At 38.1% G+C, this 15,233-nt stretch overlaps 1 protein-coding gene, 1 non-coding gene and 1 pseudogene across 2 annotated transcripts in view; 1 reads left to right on the top strand and 2 right to left on the bottom strand.

Annotated features, from left to right (window-relative positions):
• LOC148543909 (uncharacterized) overlaps window positions 1-11,539 on the bottom strand; it is a 28,850-nt gene extending 17,311 nt beyond the window's left edge. The window contains exon 1 of the mRNA XM_088498772.1: window positions 11,051-11,539. Within this exon, the coding sequence (XP_088354898.1) occupies window positions 11,051-11,539 (489 nt within the window). The remainder of the gene's footprint in view (window positions 1-11,050) is intronic.
• On the top strand, window positions 3,936-4,043 carry LOC148543910 (small nucleolar RNA R71). Its single transcript, XR_015901352.1, has one exon. It is a non-coding gene; the product is annotated as a small nucleolar RNA R71 (small nucleolar RNA).
• Window positions 11,540-11,556: 17 nt separating the features above from the next.
• Window positions 11,557-12,502, bottom strand: LOC148543911 (uncharacterized; annotated as a pseudogene).
• Window positions 12,503-15,233: the final 2,731 nt, after the last annotated feature.

The raw sequence follows: 15,233 nt of genomic DNA on the forward strand, positions 1-15,233 counted from the left end.
CTTCTTGTTCTTTTGTAATTAAAATATTTTTTTATTTAAGAAAGGTGATGGATTCATAGGACATTCATAGCTTTAAGGCATAGACACTAAGACACTAATGATCATGTAATAAGACATAAATATAAATAAAACATAAAGCATAATTTTTGAAAAACAGAAAAATAAGAACAAGGAAATTAAAGAACGGGTCCACCTTAGTGATGGCGGCTTGTTCTTCCTCTTGAAGATCTTATGGAGTGTTTGAGCTCCTCAATGTCTCTTCCTTGCCTTTGTTGCTCCTCCCTCATGACTCTTTGGTCTTCTCTAATTTCATGAAGGAGGATGAAATGCTCTTGGTGCTCCACCCTTAGTTGTCCCATATTGGTACTCAATTCTCCTAGGGAGGTGTTGATTTGCTCCCAATAGTTTTATGGAGGAAAATGCATCTCTTGAGGCATCTCAGGGATTTCATGATGAGGAATTTCCTCATGCTTTTGTTGAGGTCCATGAGTGGGCTCTCTTGTTTGCTCCATCCTTTTCTTAGTAATGGGCTTGTCCTCTTCAATGAGGATATCTTCCTCTATGTCAATTCCAGCTGAATTGTAGAGGTGACAAATGAGATGAGGGAAGGCTAATCTTGCCAAAGTAGAGGACTTGTCCGCCACCTTGTAGAGTTCTAGGATATAACCTCATGAACTTCTACTTCCTCTCTAATCATGATGCTATGGATCATGATAGCCCAGTCTATAGTAACTTCAGACCGCTTGCTAGTGGAAATGATTGAGCATTGGATGAACTCCAACCATCCCCTAGCCACGGGCTTGAGGTCATGCCTTCTTAGTTGAACCGGCTTCCCTCTTGAATCTCTCTTCCATTGAGCGCCCTCTTCACAAATGTCTATAAGGACTTGGTCCAACCTTTGATCAAAATTGACCCTTCTAGTGTAGGGGCGTGCATCTCTTTACATCATGGGCAAGTTGAATGCCAACCTTATATTTTTTGGACTGAAATATAAGTATTTCCCCCGGACCATTGTGAGCTAATTCTTTGGGTCCGGGTTCACACTTTGATCATGATTCTTGGTGATCCATGCATTGGCATAGAACTCTTGAACCATTAAGATCCCGACTTGTTGAATGGGGTTGGTGAGAATTTCTCAACCTCTTCTTCGAATCTTATGTCGGATCTCTGGATATTCACCATTTTTGAGCTTGAAGGGGACCTCGGGGATCACCTTCTTTTTTGCCACAACTTCATAGAAGTGGTCTTAATGCACCCTTGAGATGAATCTCTCCATCTCCCATGACTCGAAGGTGGAAGCTTTTTCCTTCCCTTTCCTCTTTCTAGAGGTTTCTCTGGCCTTTGGTGCCATAAATGGTTATGAAAAACAAAAAGCTTTAGCTTTTCCCACACCAAACTTTGAAGGTTTGCTCGTTCTCGAGCAAAAGAAGAAAGAAGAGAGTAGAAGAAGAGGAGATAGAGGAGATGAAGGGGGATTTAGTGGTTCGGCCAAGGAGGGTGAGTAGTGTGTATGATGTGTGAAAATGAAGGAGTGAAGATTGGTTTATATAGGGGTGGAGAGAGGGGTAGGGTTCGGCCATGTATGGGTGGGTTTGGGAGGGAAAGTGGTTTGAATTTGAATGGTGAGGTAGGTGGGGTTTTATGATGGATGGATGTGGATTGGTGAAGAGATTATGGAGAAGAGGGTAGAATTTGATAGGTGAGGGGTTTTTGGGGAAGAGGTATTGAGGTGATTGGTGAAGGGTATTTGGGAAAGGGTGTTATGGGAAGGTGTGAAAAAGAGAGAGAGATGAGGTAGGTGGGGATCCTGTGGGGTCCACAGATCCTGAGGTGTCAAGGATTTCTCATCCTTGCACCATGTTGGCATGTAAATGCCCCCTTGATTGCCAATCCTGGCGTTAAACGCCAGGTTGCCGCCCAATTCTGGCGTTTAACACCAGTTTTTCTCCCCTTTTTGGCGTTTAACGCCAGCTCTGTGCCTATTTCTGGTGTTAAACACCAGCTTGGTGCCCATTTCTGGCGTTAAACGCCCAGAATGGTGCCAGACTGGGCGTTTAACGCCCATTCTGCTACCCTCACTGGCGTTTAAACGCCAGCAAGCTTCTCTTCCAGGGTGTGCTATTTTTAATACTGTCTTTCATTCTATTTTTGCTTTTTCAGTTATTTTTGTGACTTCACATGATCATCAACCTACAGAAAACAGAAAATAACAATGGAAAATAAATAGATATAATAAAATTGGGTTGCCTCCCAACAAGCGCTTCTTTAATGTCAATAGCTTGACAGTGGGCTCTCATGGAGCCTCACAAATACTCAGAGCATGATGATGGCCTCCCAATACCAAATTTAGAGTTTGAATGTGGGGGCTCTATTTGACTCTGCATTGAGAGAAGCTTTTCATGCTTTCTCTCCATGGTTACAGAGGGAGATCCTTGAGCTTTAAATACAAGGGAGTCCTCATTCACGTGAAGGACCAATTCTCCTCTGTCAACATCAATCACAACTTTTGCTGTGGCTAGGAAGGGTCTGCCAAGGATGATTGATTCATCCATACACTTCTCAGTGTCTAGGATTATGAAATCAGCAGGGATGTAGTGGCCTTCAACCTTTACCAAGACATCCTCTACAAGTCCATAAGCCTGTTTTCTTGAATTGTCTGTCATCTCTAGTGAGATTCTTACAGCTTGTACCTCAAGGATCCCTAGCTTTTCCATCACAGAGAGAGGCATGCGGTTTATACTTGACCCCAGGTCACACAGAGCCTTCTCAAAGGTCATGGTGCCTATGGTACAAGGTATTGAGAACTTTTCAGGATCCTGTCTCTTCTGAGGTAATCTCTGCCTAGTCAAGTCATCCAGTTCTTTGGTGAGCAAGGGGGTTCATCCTCCCAAGTCTCATTACCAAATAACTTGGCATTTAGCTTCATGATTGCTCCAAGGTACTTAGCAACTTGCTCTTCAGTAACATCTTCTTCCTCTTCAGAGGAAGAGTACTCGTCAGAGCTCATGAATGGCAGAAGTAAATTCAATGGAATCTCTATGGTCTCAGTGTGAGCCTCAGATTCCCATGGTTCCTCATTAGGGAACTCCTTGGAGGCCAGTGGACGTCCATTGAGGTCTTCCTCAGTGGGAATCACTGCCTTTCCCTCCTCTATGCATTTGGCCATGTGGGACGTGTTTATGGCCTTGCATTATCTCTTTGGGTTCTCTTTTGTATTGCTTCGGAGAGTACTAGGAGGAGTTTCAGTAATTCTCTTACTCAGCTAACCCATTTGTGCCTCCAAATTTCTAATAGAGGACCTTGTTTCAGTCATAAAACTTTGAGTGGTCTTAGTTAAATCAGAGATTATGGTTGCTAAGTCAGATTGGCTCTGCTTAAAATTCTCTGTCTGTTGCTGAGAAGATGATGGAAAAGGCTTGCTATTGCTAAACCTATTTCTTCCACCATTACTGTTGTTGAAGCCTTGTTGAGGCCTCTTTTGGTCCTTCCATGAGAGATTTGGATGATTTCTCCATGAAGGATTATAGGTGTTTCCATAGGGTTCTCCTATATAATTCACCTCTTCCATTGCTGGGTTCTCAGGATCATAAAGCTTCTTCTTCATATGAAGCTTCTTTGGTACTGCCTGTTGCTGCTTGCATGCCAGACAGACTCTGAGAAATCATATTGACTTGCTGAGTCAATATTTTGTTCTGAGCCAATATGGCATTCAGAGTATCAATCTCAAGAACTCCTTTCTTCTGATTTGTCCCATTATTCATAGGATTCCTTTCAGAAGTGTACATGAATTGGTTATTTGCAACAATTTCAATGAGTTCCTGAGCTTCTACAGGCGTCTTCTTCAGATGAAGAGATCCTCCAGCAGAGCTGTCCAATGACATCTTGGACAGTTCAGATAGACCATCATAGAAGATACCTATGATGCTCCATTCTGAAAGCATGTCAGAAGGACACCTTCTGATCAATTGCTTGTATCTTTCCCAAGCTTCATAGAGGGATTCACCTTCCTTCTGTCTGAAGGTCTGGACTTCCACTCTAAGCTTACTCAATTTTTGAGGTGGAAAGAATTTGGCCAGAAAAGCACTGACCATCTTTTCCCAAGAGTTCAGGCTTTCCTTAGGTTGTGAATCCAACCATATTCTAGCTCTGTCTCTTACAGCAAATGGAAAAAGCATAAGCCTGTAGACCTTGAGATTAACCCCATTGGTCTTGACAGTGTCATAGATTTGCAAAAATTCATCCAAGAACTGATGAGGATCTTCCAATGGAAGTCCATGAAACTTGCAATTCTGTTGCATCAGAGAAACTAATTGAGGCTTAAGCTCAAAGTTGTTTGCTCCAATGGCAAGGATAGAGATGCTTCTCCCATAGAAGTCGGGAGTAGGTGCAGTAAAGTCACCAAGCACCTTCCTTGCATTGTTGGCATTGTTGTTATTTTGGGCTGCCATGGCTTCTTCTTGTTTGAAAATTTCTGTTAGGTCCTCTCCAGAGAGTTGTGCTTTAGCTTCTCTTAGCTTTCTCTTCAAGGTCCTTTCAGGTTCAGGATCAGCTTCAACAAGAATGCTTTTGTCCTTGCTCCTGCTCATATGAAAGAGAGAAGAAGAAAGTATAGAATCCTCTATGTTATAGTATAGAGATTCCTTGAGATGTCAGAGGAAAAGAAGAATAGAAGGAGGAGGTAGAGAGGAGAGAATTCGAACTTATAGAGAGAGGGACTCCGAATTGCACATTGAGGAGGAATGTTAGTCCCTTAAATAGAAAAATGTGAGAAGGGAGAAGGATTTTTGAAATTAAATTTAAAAAGATTTTTAAAAAATTAAAGAAATTTTGAAAAATTGATTGATGATTTTCGAAAATTAAAATTGAGAAAGTAGTTAAGTGATTTTGAAAAAGATTTTGAAATTAGAAATAAAAAAGATATGATTGAAAATCAATTTTTTTTTTGAAAAAGATGTGGTTGAGAAGATATGATTGAGAAAATACGGTTTTAGAAAGATATGATTGAAAAACAATTAAAGAGATTTGATTTTTAAAATAAATATCTTGGCTAACAAGAAATTTAAAAGATATGATTTTGAAATTCAATTATTGAACCTTTCTTAACAAGGAAGAAATTTTTGAATCACATCTCTAATTGTTAGCAAGAATTTTCGAAAATAGTAAAAAAATGGAAAGGATTTGATTTTGAAAAGATATGATTGAAAATATATGATTTGAAAAAGATTTTATTTTGAAAAATTATAAAAATTTGAAAAAGATTTGAATTAAAAACAAAATCTTCCCTCTTGTGCCATCCTGGCGTTAAACGCCAGAATGGATACCATTCTGGCGTTTAACGCCCAAAATACTACCTTTTTGAGCGTTTAACACGCCAGTTTTCCTTCCTCACTGGGCATTTTGAACGCCCAGCTTTTTCGCTTGTAATTCCTCTGCTGCATGTTCTGAATCTTCAATTCTCTGTATTATTGACTTGAAAAGATATAATTTTAAAATTTTTTTTGGATTTTTAATGATGAGGAACAATCAAAATGCAACTAATCATGGAAAACTAAGATCAAATAAACAATGCATGCAAGACACCAAACTTAGAAATTTTTATATTAGAGACACTAACAAATTGAGAATGCATATGAAAAATTACAAAACACACAAAACAAGAGAAATTAAAGATCAGAGCAAGGAAACCATCAAGAGTAACTTGAAGATTAATGAAGAACATAATGCTTATATTCGAAAATTGCAAGAAATTAAATAAAACATGTAGGACACCAAACTTAAAATTGACACTGGATTCAAACAAGAAACATAAAATTTTTTTGTTTTTATGATTTTATAAATTTTTTTGTATTTTTTAAAAATTATTTTGAAAAAGAGAAAATAATTAAACTCAAAATTTTTAATCAGAATTCTAGGAATCATGCAATGTTAGTCTAAAGCTTCAATCTAAAAAGATTAGACATGGCTAGCCAAGCTTCAGCAGGGCATTACATACAATAGCCAAATTGATGGGAATCAATTAGCTTATGTGATGATAAAAGCATCATCTGAAACTCTAGAATTCATTCTTAAAACTCTGAAGTCATAGAATAATTTATTTTTTTGAAAATTTTTTCGAAAATAAGAAGAATAAAAACAAAAAGCTTAAAATTAAAATAAAATCACCTAATCTGAGCAACAAGATGAACCGTCAGTTGTCCGAACTCGAACAATTCCCGGCAACGGCGCCAAAAACTTGGTGCACAAAATTGTGATCTTCAATGGCACCAACAACTTGGTACGCACAATTGTAATCTCAACTCTTTGTCACAACTCCGCACAACTAACCAGCAAGTGCACTGGGTCGTCCAAGTAATAAACCTTACGTGAGTAAGGGTCGATCCCACGGAGATTGTCGACTTGAAGCAAGCTATGGTCATCTTGTAAATCTCAGTCAGGCAGATTCAAATGATTATGAAGTTTAAGATAATTAAAATATGAACAAAACATAAAATAAGATAGAGATACTTATGTAATTCATTGGTGAGAATTTCAGATAAGCGTATGAAGATGCTTTGTTCCTTCTGAACCTCTATTTTCCTATTGTCTTCATCCAATCATTGATACTCCTTTCCATGGCAAGCTTTATATTGGGTATCACCGTTGTCAATGGCTACATCCCGTCCTCTCAGTGAAAATGGTCCAAATGCGTTGTCACCGCACGGCTAATCAGCTGTTGGTTCTCGATCATATTGGAATAGGATCCATTGATCCTTTTGCGTCTGTTACTATGCCTAACACTCGCGAGTTTGAAGCTCGTCACAGTCATCCCTTACCAGATCCTACTCGGAATACCACAGATAAGGTTTAGACTTTCCGGATCTCAGGAATGGCCGCCAATAATTCTAGCCTATACCACGAAGGCTCCAATCTTAGATTAGAAACCCAAGAGATACACATTCAAGCTTATTTGCATGTAGAACGGAAGTGGTTGTCAGGCACACGTCCATAGGTGAGAATGGTGATGAGTGTCACATAATCATCACATTCATCATGTTCTTGAGTGCGAATGAATATCTTGGAGAAGAAATAGGCTTGAGTTGAATAGAAAAACAATAGTACTTTGCATTAATTCATGAGGAACAGCAGAGCTCCACACCTTAATCTATGGGGTGTAGAAACTCCACCGTTGAAAATACATAAGAACAAAAGGTTTAGGCATGGCCATGAGGCCAGTCCCCAAAACGTGATCAAGAGATCAAAAGATGAACTAAAGATTCCAAGATTGATAGATGAAAATACAATAGCGAAAGGTCTTATTTATAGAGAACTAGTAGCCTAGGATTTACAGAAATGAGTAAATGATGCAGAAATCCACTTCTGGGCCCGCTTGGTGTGTGCTTGGGTTGAGAATTGAAGCTTTCACATGTAGAGACTTTTCTTGGAGTTAAACGCTAGCTTTGGTGCCAGTTTGGGCGTTTAACTCTAGCTTTTATGCCAGTTCTGGTGTTTTGACGCCAAAATTTTTATGCTGATTTGGAACGCCAATTTGGGCCATCAAATCTCGGGCAAAGTATAAACTATTATATATTGATGAAAAGCCCAGGATGTCTACTTTCCAACGCAATTAAGAGCGCTCCAATTGGGCTTCTGTAGCTCCAGAAAATCCACTTTGAGTGCAGGGAGATCAGAATCCAACAGCATCTGTAGTCCTTTTTCATCCTCTGAATCAGATTTTTGCTCAGGTCCCTCAATTTCAGCCAGAAAATACCTGAAATCATAGAAAAATACACAAACTCATAGTAAAGTTCAGAAATGTGATTTTTATTTAAAAACTAATAAAAATATAATAAAAAGTGACTAAAACATATTAAAAACTACCTAAAAGCAATGCCAAAAAGTGTATAAATTATCCGCTTATCAGTGCTCTATAAGGCTGGTTTTAGTTCTACTGTCTGTTGTTGTTATTGTCGTTCCACCTCTGATTTTTACTGTTGTCCATGCCTCCTCGGTTGTAGTTGTCCCTCCATCCTTGGTTGGAATTATCTCTCCACCCCTGGTTGGAATTGTCTCTCCAGCCTTGGTTAGAGTTATCTTGCCAACCTTGATTGTAGTTCCCACATTGGTTATAATTACCGCCTTGTTGATATTATCCTTGATAAGGATGGTCATAGAAATTATGAGTAGCTGCCAAGGTGTTGTCTTCTTGTTGGAGCTGCGGACACTCATCAGTGTAATGAGTATAATAGGCACATATTTCGCACACTCTCTGAGGAACCAACTGTTGACACTGTTGTTGTGGGGGAGGCTAAGGTTGTTGTTGATTTAGCTGTAGCTGCTTCAGTATGTTGGTCATCTCTTCCAGAGTCTGTGTGAGAGTAGCAGTCTCACTACTAGAGGAAACCTCCGCAATAGCCTTGGGATGGTTGTTCCTGTGCCTGACATTTTGGGTTGACTCAGCTAGATCGGTGATCAGTTGCCAAGCTTCTGTCGCCGTCTTGTACTTCTTCAGAGAACCATTACTCGCGGCATCTAATGTAGTCTTATCCTGAGGCTTCATGCCTTGTGTAAAGTAGCTAATCAACACCATCTGGTCAATCTTGTGGTGGGGACATGAGACTAGGAGATTCCTGAAGCATTCCCAATACTCATAAAGAGTCTCTGATTCACCTTGGATAATGCAGGAAATTTTTTTCCTCAGTCTGTCTGTAACTTCAGCTGGAAAGTATTTTTTCCAGGAACTCCCTTCTGAGCAGATCCCAATTAGTAACAACTTCTTCAGGTTGAGTGTAGAACCACTCCCTTGCCTTTCCCTCAAGAGAGAACGGGAAGGCATATAGCCAAATTATAGTCTCATCTGCACCATGACGCCTAGTAATTGAGCAGGCTGTCTGAAAATCTCTGAGGTGCTTGGTAGGCTCTTGAGCAGGTAAGCCATGAAACTTGGGTAGTAAGTTGATTAGCGCAGTCTTCAGTTCAAAATCTGCAGCCAGATTTGGGTGATGCGCTTGATACGGTTGCAGTGTAAAGTCTAGAGCTCCTGCCTCCTGGAGAGTAATCCTTCTGGGCTCTGCCATATTACCTGCACGTAAATCAATAAAATCAGTAGAAGATGAGCTTATTTCTTCCTCAGATGGCGCTTCAAATTCGCCTTCAAAAGAGACTGGTGGATTGGTAGTAACCACTTCACCACCCTCAGAGGCTAACTGACACTGAGCTTGCCTAATACGTGAAATAGTTCTTTCAATTTCAGGATCAAACGCGGCTAAGCTCGGATCAGGCAATGAACTCGTCATTCAATGAAAGAAACATATAGCTCATGGTAATAAAATATGCAAATACATAAAATAAAAAATATTTACACCAACCAATAATTTAGCACACTATTGCAACTCCCCGGCAACGGCGCCAAAAATTGACGTGCGTAAAATTGCCGATTAAGAATTTATATTAAGAACAGCGTTGCAAGTACAGTTCTTAACCAACGAAAATTCTGCTTATCAATTTAAAAGGGTTGTCACAAGTTAAGAATAAAAATACTGGGAGTAAATATCCCAAGTCGTCTTCCAACGAGTTGACAAAAGAGTGCTATTTTATTAGTCAGGAATTTTCTGAGAATTTTTAAAGTTGGAGAACAGAAAAATAAATGATTATAAATAAAAGCAATGAAAATTAATGAGAGAATTTATATAATTAAAATAAAAGCCTTGACGGAGAGAAGATTAATCGAAAGTTCTATCCTTGTTGGACTTTCTCAAATGTGATAGTAAGAGGTTGTTGTTTTTACTTAGTTAACCCTTACCGAATAAAGAAAAGTCAAGTAATTGAGCTAACTCTTATTCACAAGTTCTAATCCTCTCCTTATGGAAGGATTAGCGTTAGTGACTAGAGAATTGACCAACAAATTCCAATTAAAATCAACACTTGAGTATTCCAACTCAAGGGTCTCCTTTTAATTAACTCCCAAGTCAAGTTGGGAGTCTACTCCATTGATATGAATGCCATTTTCATAAACGATAAAAAGGGAATAAAAGAAGAGATGATAAATTAAATAAAATAATAACTGAAAATTAATTAAAGGTAAAAAGAGTTCTTTGCATTAATAAATTCCAAAACCATTAACATACTTATCTGAACAGGGTTAATGAGTAATTGAAAGAGTAAGGGAATAAGAAAACAAACTAGAATAATAGAAACTTCAACGGAGCTAGTAACTCTTCTCAATATCCAAATCAAAAGCAAAAAATCCTAAAACTATGAATGTGAAGAATCCCTAGAGGAAGTGGTATTCTCTCTCTAAGATTCAAAACTAAAACTAAAAACTATGTGAAGGAGAATGTCTATTGAGTCTCTGCTTGTCCCCTAGCTCTAGTCTGTGTTTCTGGGCCAAAAACTGGGTCTAAACTCAGCCCAAAATCGCCCCCAGCGTCTTCTGTGTTTTCTGCACATGGCGCATGTCACGCGTACGCGTCAGTCATGCCTACGCATCAATGGTCATCTTTGTGTGTCACGCGTACGCGTCAGGTACACGCACGTGTCACTGTGCAATCTCGCTTCTCATGCGTACGCATCAGGTGCACGCACGCGTCGCCATGAAAATCTCCAAATCACGCGCACGCGTGAGCCATGCGTGCACGTCGCTTCTCGCTCATTGTCTCCTTAGTTTCTTGTGTTCCTTCCATTTTTGCAAGCTTCCTTTCCATCCTCTAAGCCATTCCTGCCCTATAAAGCCTGAAAATACTTAACACACAGATCACGGCATCAAATGGTATAAGGGGAATTAAAATACACAATTTAAAGGCTTAGGAAGCAAGTTTTCAACCATAGAACAAAATCGGGAAGGGATTATAAAATCATGCAAATTGTATGAATAAGTGCGAAGAAACTTAATAAAAACCACTCAATTAAGCACAAGATAAACCATAAAATAGTGGTTTATCACCTTCATACACATATCTCTGAGAAGGTTTCTCATCAGCATCAACAACCCTCAATAACTTAATAAGAGGATCAACAATTTTCACAGTAGTAAAAATTCTTGCCAAAACTTACTATCCAAGATAATTGAGCTAACCATCTTCCCATTGGCACTCTTGGATAATTTATGAGAAGTGTAATATTTGTCCACCATCAATGTTTGCAAATCTTCTTTATGATCATATATACTTTTTAAAGTAATGAAAACAGTGGCAAAACGTGTAACTCCTGGTCGAATAATTTCTTTCCAACTTGGTCTTTTTCTAAGCCATGACAAGAAAATCATATGATTGTAAACAAATATAGTCACTTTTGAAGCACGAGAGGCAAGGTCAGCTATGTGAGGAATACTTGTTATGTCTTTCAAAATAAGATCGATGCAATGAATGACACAAGAAGACCAAAAAATGTTTAGATACTTTTTATGAATGAGTTTTCCAGCAGATACATAATTCGCAATATTATCAGTAACCACATGCACAATGTTACTAGACTCAACCCACTCAATAACCTCAGCAAACAATTTAAACAAGGTATCGGTAGTTTTTATCATATCAGAAGCATCAACAGACTTAACAAATGACATACCAGCAGGACGATAAACTAGAAATTAATTAACATGCATTGCGTTTGATCAGTCCAGCCATCTGCCATCAGTGTACAACCAGTGCTTTTCCATGAGCTCGTATAGCTTTCAACGAGCAACTGACACTCTTTCTTAAGATCGGCCAACAAATGAACTCTCATTTCACCATATGACGGTCCCTTGAAATTAGGTCCAATTGTAGCAATACCGTCCAAAGCAGGTTGAAAGTAAGGTGATTGAATTGCATTGAATAGAATACGTGCATCAATGATCCATTTTACAAGCCCCAACTTAACCTTGTGCACAACTTGTTTACTGGCCAAGACACTTTTCAAAGTTGGTTGAGAGCCTAGCGTAGTCCTTCCCTTAAAATAACTTCCAATTGGAGTAGCAGCAATAGCTCTTCTCTTTTCTTTGTCTCCCATTGTTGCAGGAGTTGGAGGTTGTACAAGATTAGGCAATTCAGACTCTTCTTGCGCATGTATTTCTACATCATAACAATCACTTGCAAATTTTCTTTTTTCGGCCTTATTTTTTTGTTTTCCTCCAAGAGCCTTTTGAATTGAAGTTCAACATCTTCAGTTACTTTGTTACAAATTTTAATTTATCCAGGAATTTTTGCTAGGTGATATTTCATTCTATATATCCCCCTCCATTGTAAGTATTCAAGCAGAAAATACATGTATATTGAGTCTTGTTATTTTTTTTATACTTCACTATAAAATATTGCCAAGCTGGATCAGATTTACCTCTAGAAGAACCAGTTTAGGATTCTTGAACAGCATTGTCTTGTGACTATGGATTACTTTGTGATTGTTTTATCTGTGAAAAGAATTATGAACAGAAATAACAAATAAATCAATAACCTCAGCAAAAAAATCATGAACAGAAATAACAAATAAATCAATAACCTCAGCAAATAATTACTAAACCAGTAAACAATAACCTCAGCAGAAAAATCATGAACAGAAATAAGAAATAAATCAATAACATCAACAAACAATTACAAAACCAGCAAAAATCAATAACCTCAACAAACAATTACTAACCCAGCAAACAATGTCCTCAGCAAAAAAATCATGAACAGAAAACCAGAAATAACAAATAAATCAATAACTTCGGTAAACAATTACTAAACCAACAAACAATAACCTCAGAAAATTCAGCTAATCAGCAAATCAATTACTAACAAATAACAAGTGTTATCAAAATCAATTGCTAAATGCATAAACACTAAACCAACAAGCAGACGCCGAGGAGATGGCTAATCAGTGCTTACTAGCGACGGGGAGGAAGGCGAGTGACTACGACGACAGAGGACACGACACCGGCGAACACAGAGAAGGCGGGCTCGGCGATGACAATGACAATGACGCGGTGGGGGCTGCGAGATGCAGTGGCTGCGAGCTATGGTGGCTGCACGATTGGGGGCTGCAGTGGCTTCTATGGTTCAGTTTCAGAGAAGAGAGGAGAGGAGATGAGTTTGTGACGATGGGTTACGGGGATGAAACATGAAAGGGATTGATTTATGGTTTTCAGTTTTCCCATTTTTTTCTAAAGATAAAATGGCACAATTTTGGAGGGTTTATTTTCAAACCAGAAATCCTCCAAAAAATCTGTCGGTTTTGTCAGTTCACTGGTTAACCGCCGATTCGACTGGTTCTGTAACCAATTTTTACCAGACGGTTTATAGGCCTAACCGGACCGGCTTGGTGGCTAGTTTTTGGTTAACCCAATTGAATTGGCCAATTCAGTTCGGTTTTCAGAACTATAGAAGAAACAGGAGAGAAGAGTAGTGGTAGAGAGAAGAGGGAAGGGAAAAAGGGAGAAGGGAGGAACATAAAGTAGTAAAAAAATAAGACAAAATGGGTAATTTTAAAAATAGTTAGGATAAAAGAGTCAAATTTTGTATTTTATACAGTGTATCTCAGTGTCACAATTTAAAAAAAAACGCTAAAACATGCATTTTGTATGTATTTGTCTACTATTATGTTTTTAAAAAATTTGTGTCTCAACAAATAAACAACAAATATATACCATTATATCCATATTTCAGTCTATATCTCTCTAAGCAAACGCAACCATGATTAATAATCTTGTATCTTCTCTATAATTCATTGTCCTCAAACTTACATGATCCTTATGATTTTACATTTTTCATAGTGTATTGCTTACACGATCCCCTCACGGACACAACCAACCTACATACATGTGTTGGTCTAGGTCTTTAGGATTTCGAATTAACAAGGGCACGTTAGTAAATTAATCACTTAACTTGTAATGCTATTTAAGCGGGTTTTTGCACAAGTGGAAAACGTGTAGCTTATACGGACCCATGCAAACAAGCATAATAAAGTTCTGTAGAGTGTAGACTCTAGTAAAGTTTTCGAAGAGTTGTAAAACTCAATTTTAAACATAGCATTTTTTTATCTTAAAATGTATATTTTTATATATTAATAAAAGTCACTTGAAACTGATATTTAATACACAAACTATTATTACACTTTTTCCAATATCATTCTAGTTTGTTAATGTATGCAACCTTTTCTTTTAGAGAAAATAAAATTTTTATTCTTAAAAATGTCAAACAACACTTATAGATCACAAAAAAAAAGATTTATATTTTAAAAAAAATAAATATCCTCTACGTTAAACCAATATCTGATAGGAAGCGCAACATTCAATTTTAAAAAATCTTAACAAGCAGAAACATAAATGAATTAAAATATATTTCATTTCTAAATTTAACAGATGTACTATGCTATAGTAGGATATCTTTTTTTTATTCTTCGAATAAATCTTAATGTTTTTCAAATTTGCAAAAACTTCCATGAACAAGTTTTTCTCGTAGGATCTTCCTTCCAGGCCTGTAAAACCATCCTACCAAAATAATAACACCCATATAAAAGAACTATTATCACCACAAAAAAGTCACCACGAAAGAAGAGAAATAAACCACAAAAAACTATTTTGATCTAGAGCAGAAAAACTAAAGGGAGGAAGATGGCGGAGCTAGAGTTCACGTTGAGGACTCTTGTTGACATGAAACCCGATGAAGTCAACGATATGATGAATAATCTCTCTTAGATCTTTTGCTGGGACCTTCTCGTCGGTGAGAGGTTCGACATTAAGGTTGCTGCTAGAGCTAAGCGCCATCGTCTTGAGGAGGAGGAGCTTATCAAACGCCGTAACTTCCTCTGCACCACGGATACCACCACCACCAACACCTATGACACTCTTTCGTAAGAAGGTAACTCATTCCATTTTCACTTTCCAAATAAATATCAAGTTCTTAAACTTAATCCATAATCATATAGTAACTATCTTTTACTGTTACATATCATAATCATAATACTTATATGTGTTACGGACCTGGTTTTTGTGTCCCACACCAGAACGGCATTCGACCCGGTTATCCGGGGTTTGGCCTCCTTTTAATGGCCTAAATTGGCCTTCCAATCTCTAACCAACATTCGAATTCAAATACCTCCCTTATCTTAGCCAGATAAGATAAAATGAGATAACTACCACCAGCTATATAAAGGGGAGCCAGAGGCCCCCTCAGGTACATTATTTATTCCACTCACATATTACTCTTAGATCCATTCTGACTTGGGTGTCAGAGTGTCTTTGCAGGTACCCACCCCCCGTCACTCTAATCAGACAATCCGACAACACCGTCGATTAGCAAGTT

Source organism: Arachis ipaensis, chromosome B9, assembly GCF_059453495.1.
Source record: "Arachis ipaensis isolate K30076 ecotype BB chromosome B9, ASM5945349v1, whole genome shotgun sequence".
Taxonomy (NCBI): domain Eukaryota; kingdom Viridiplantae; phylum Streptophyta; class Magnoliopsida; order Fabales; family Fabaceae; genus Arachis; species Arachis ipaensis.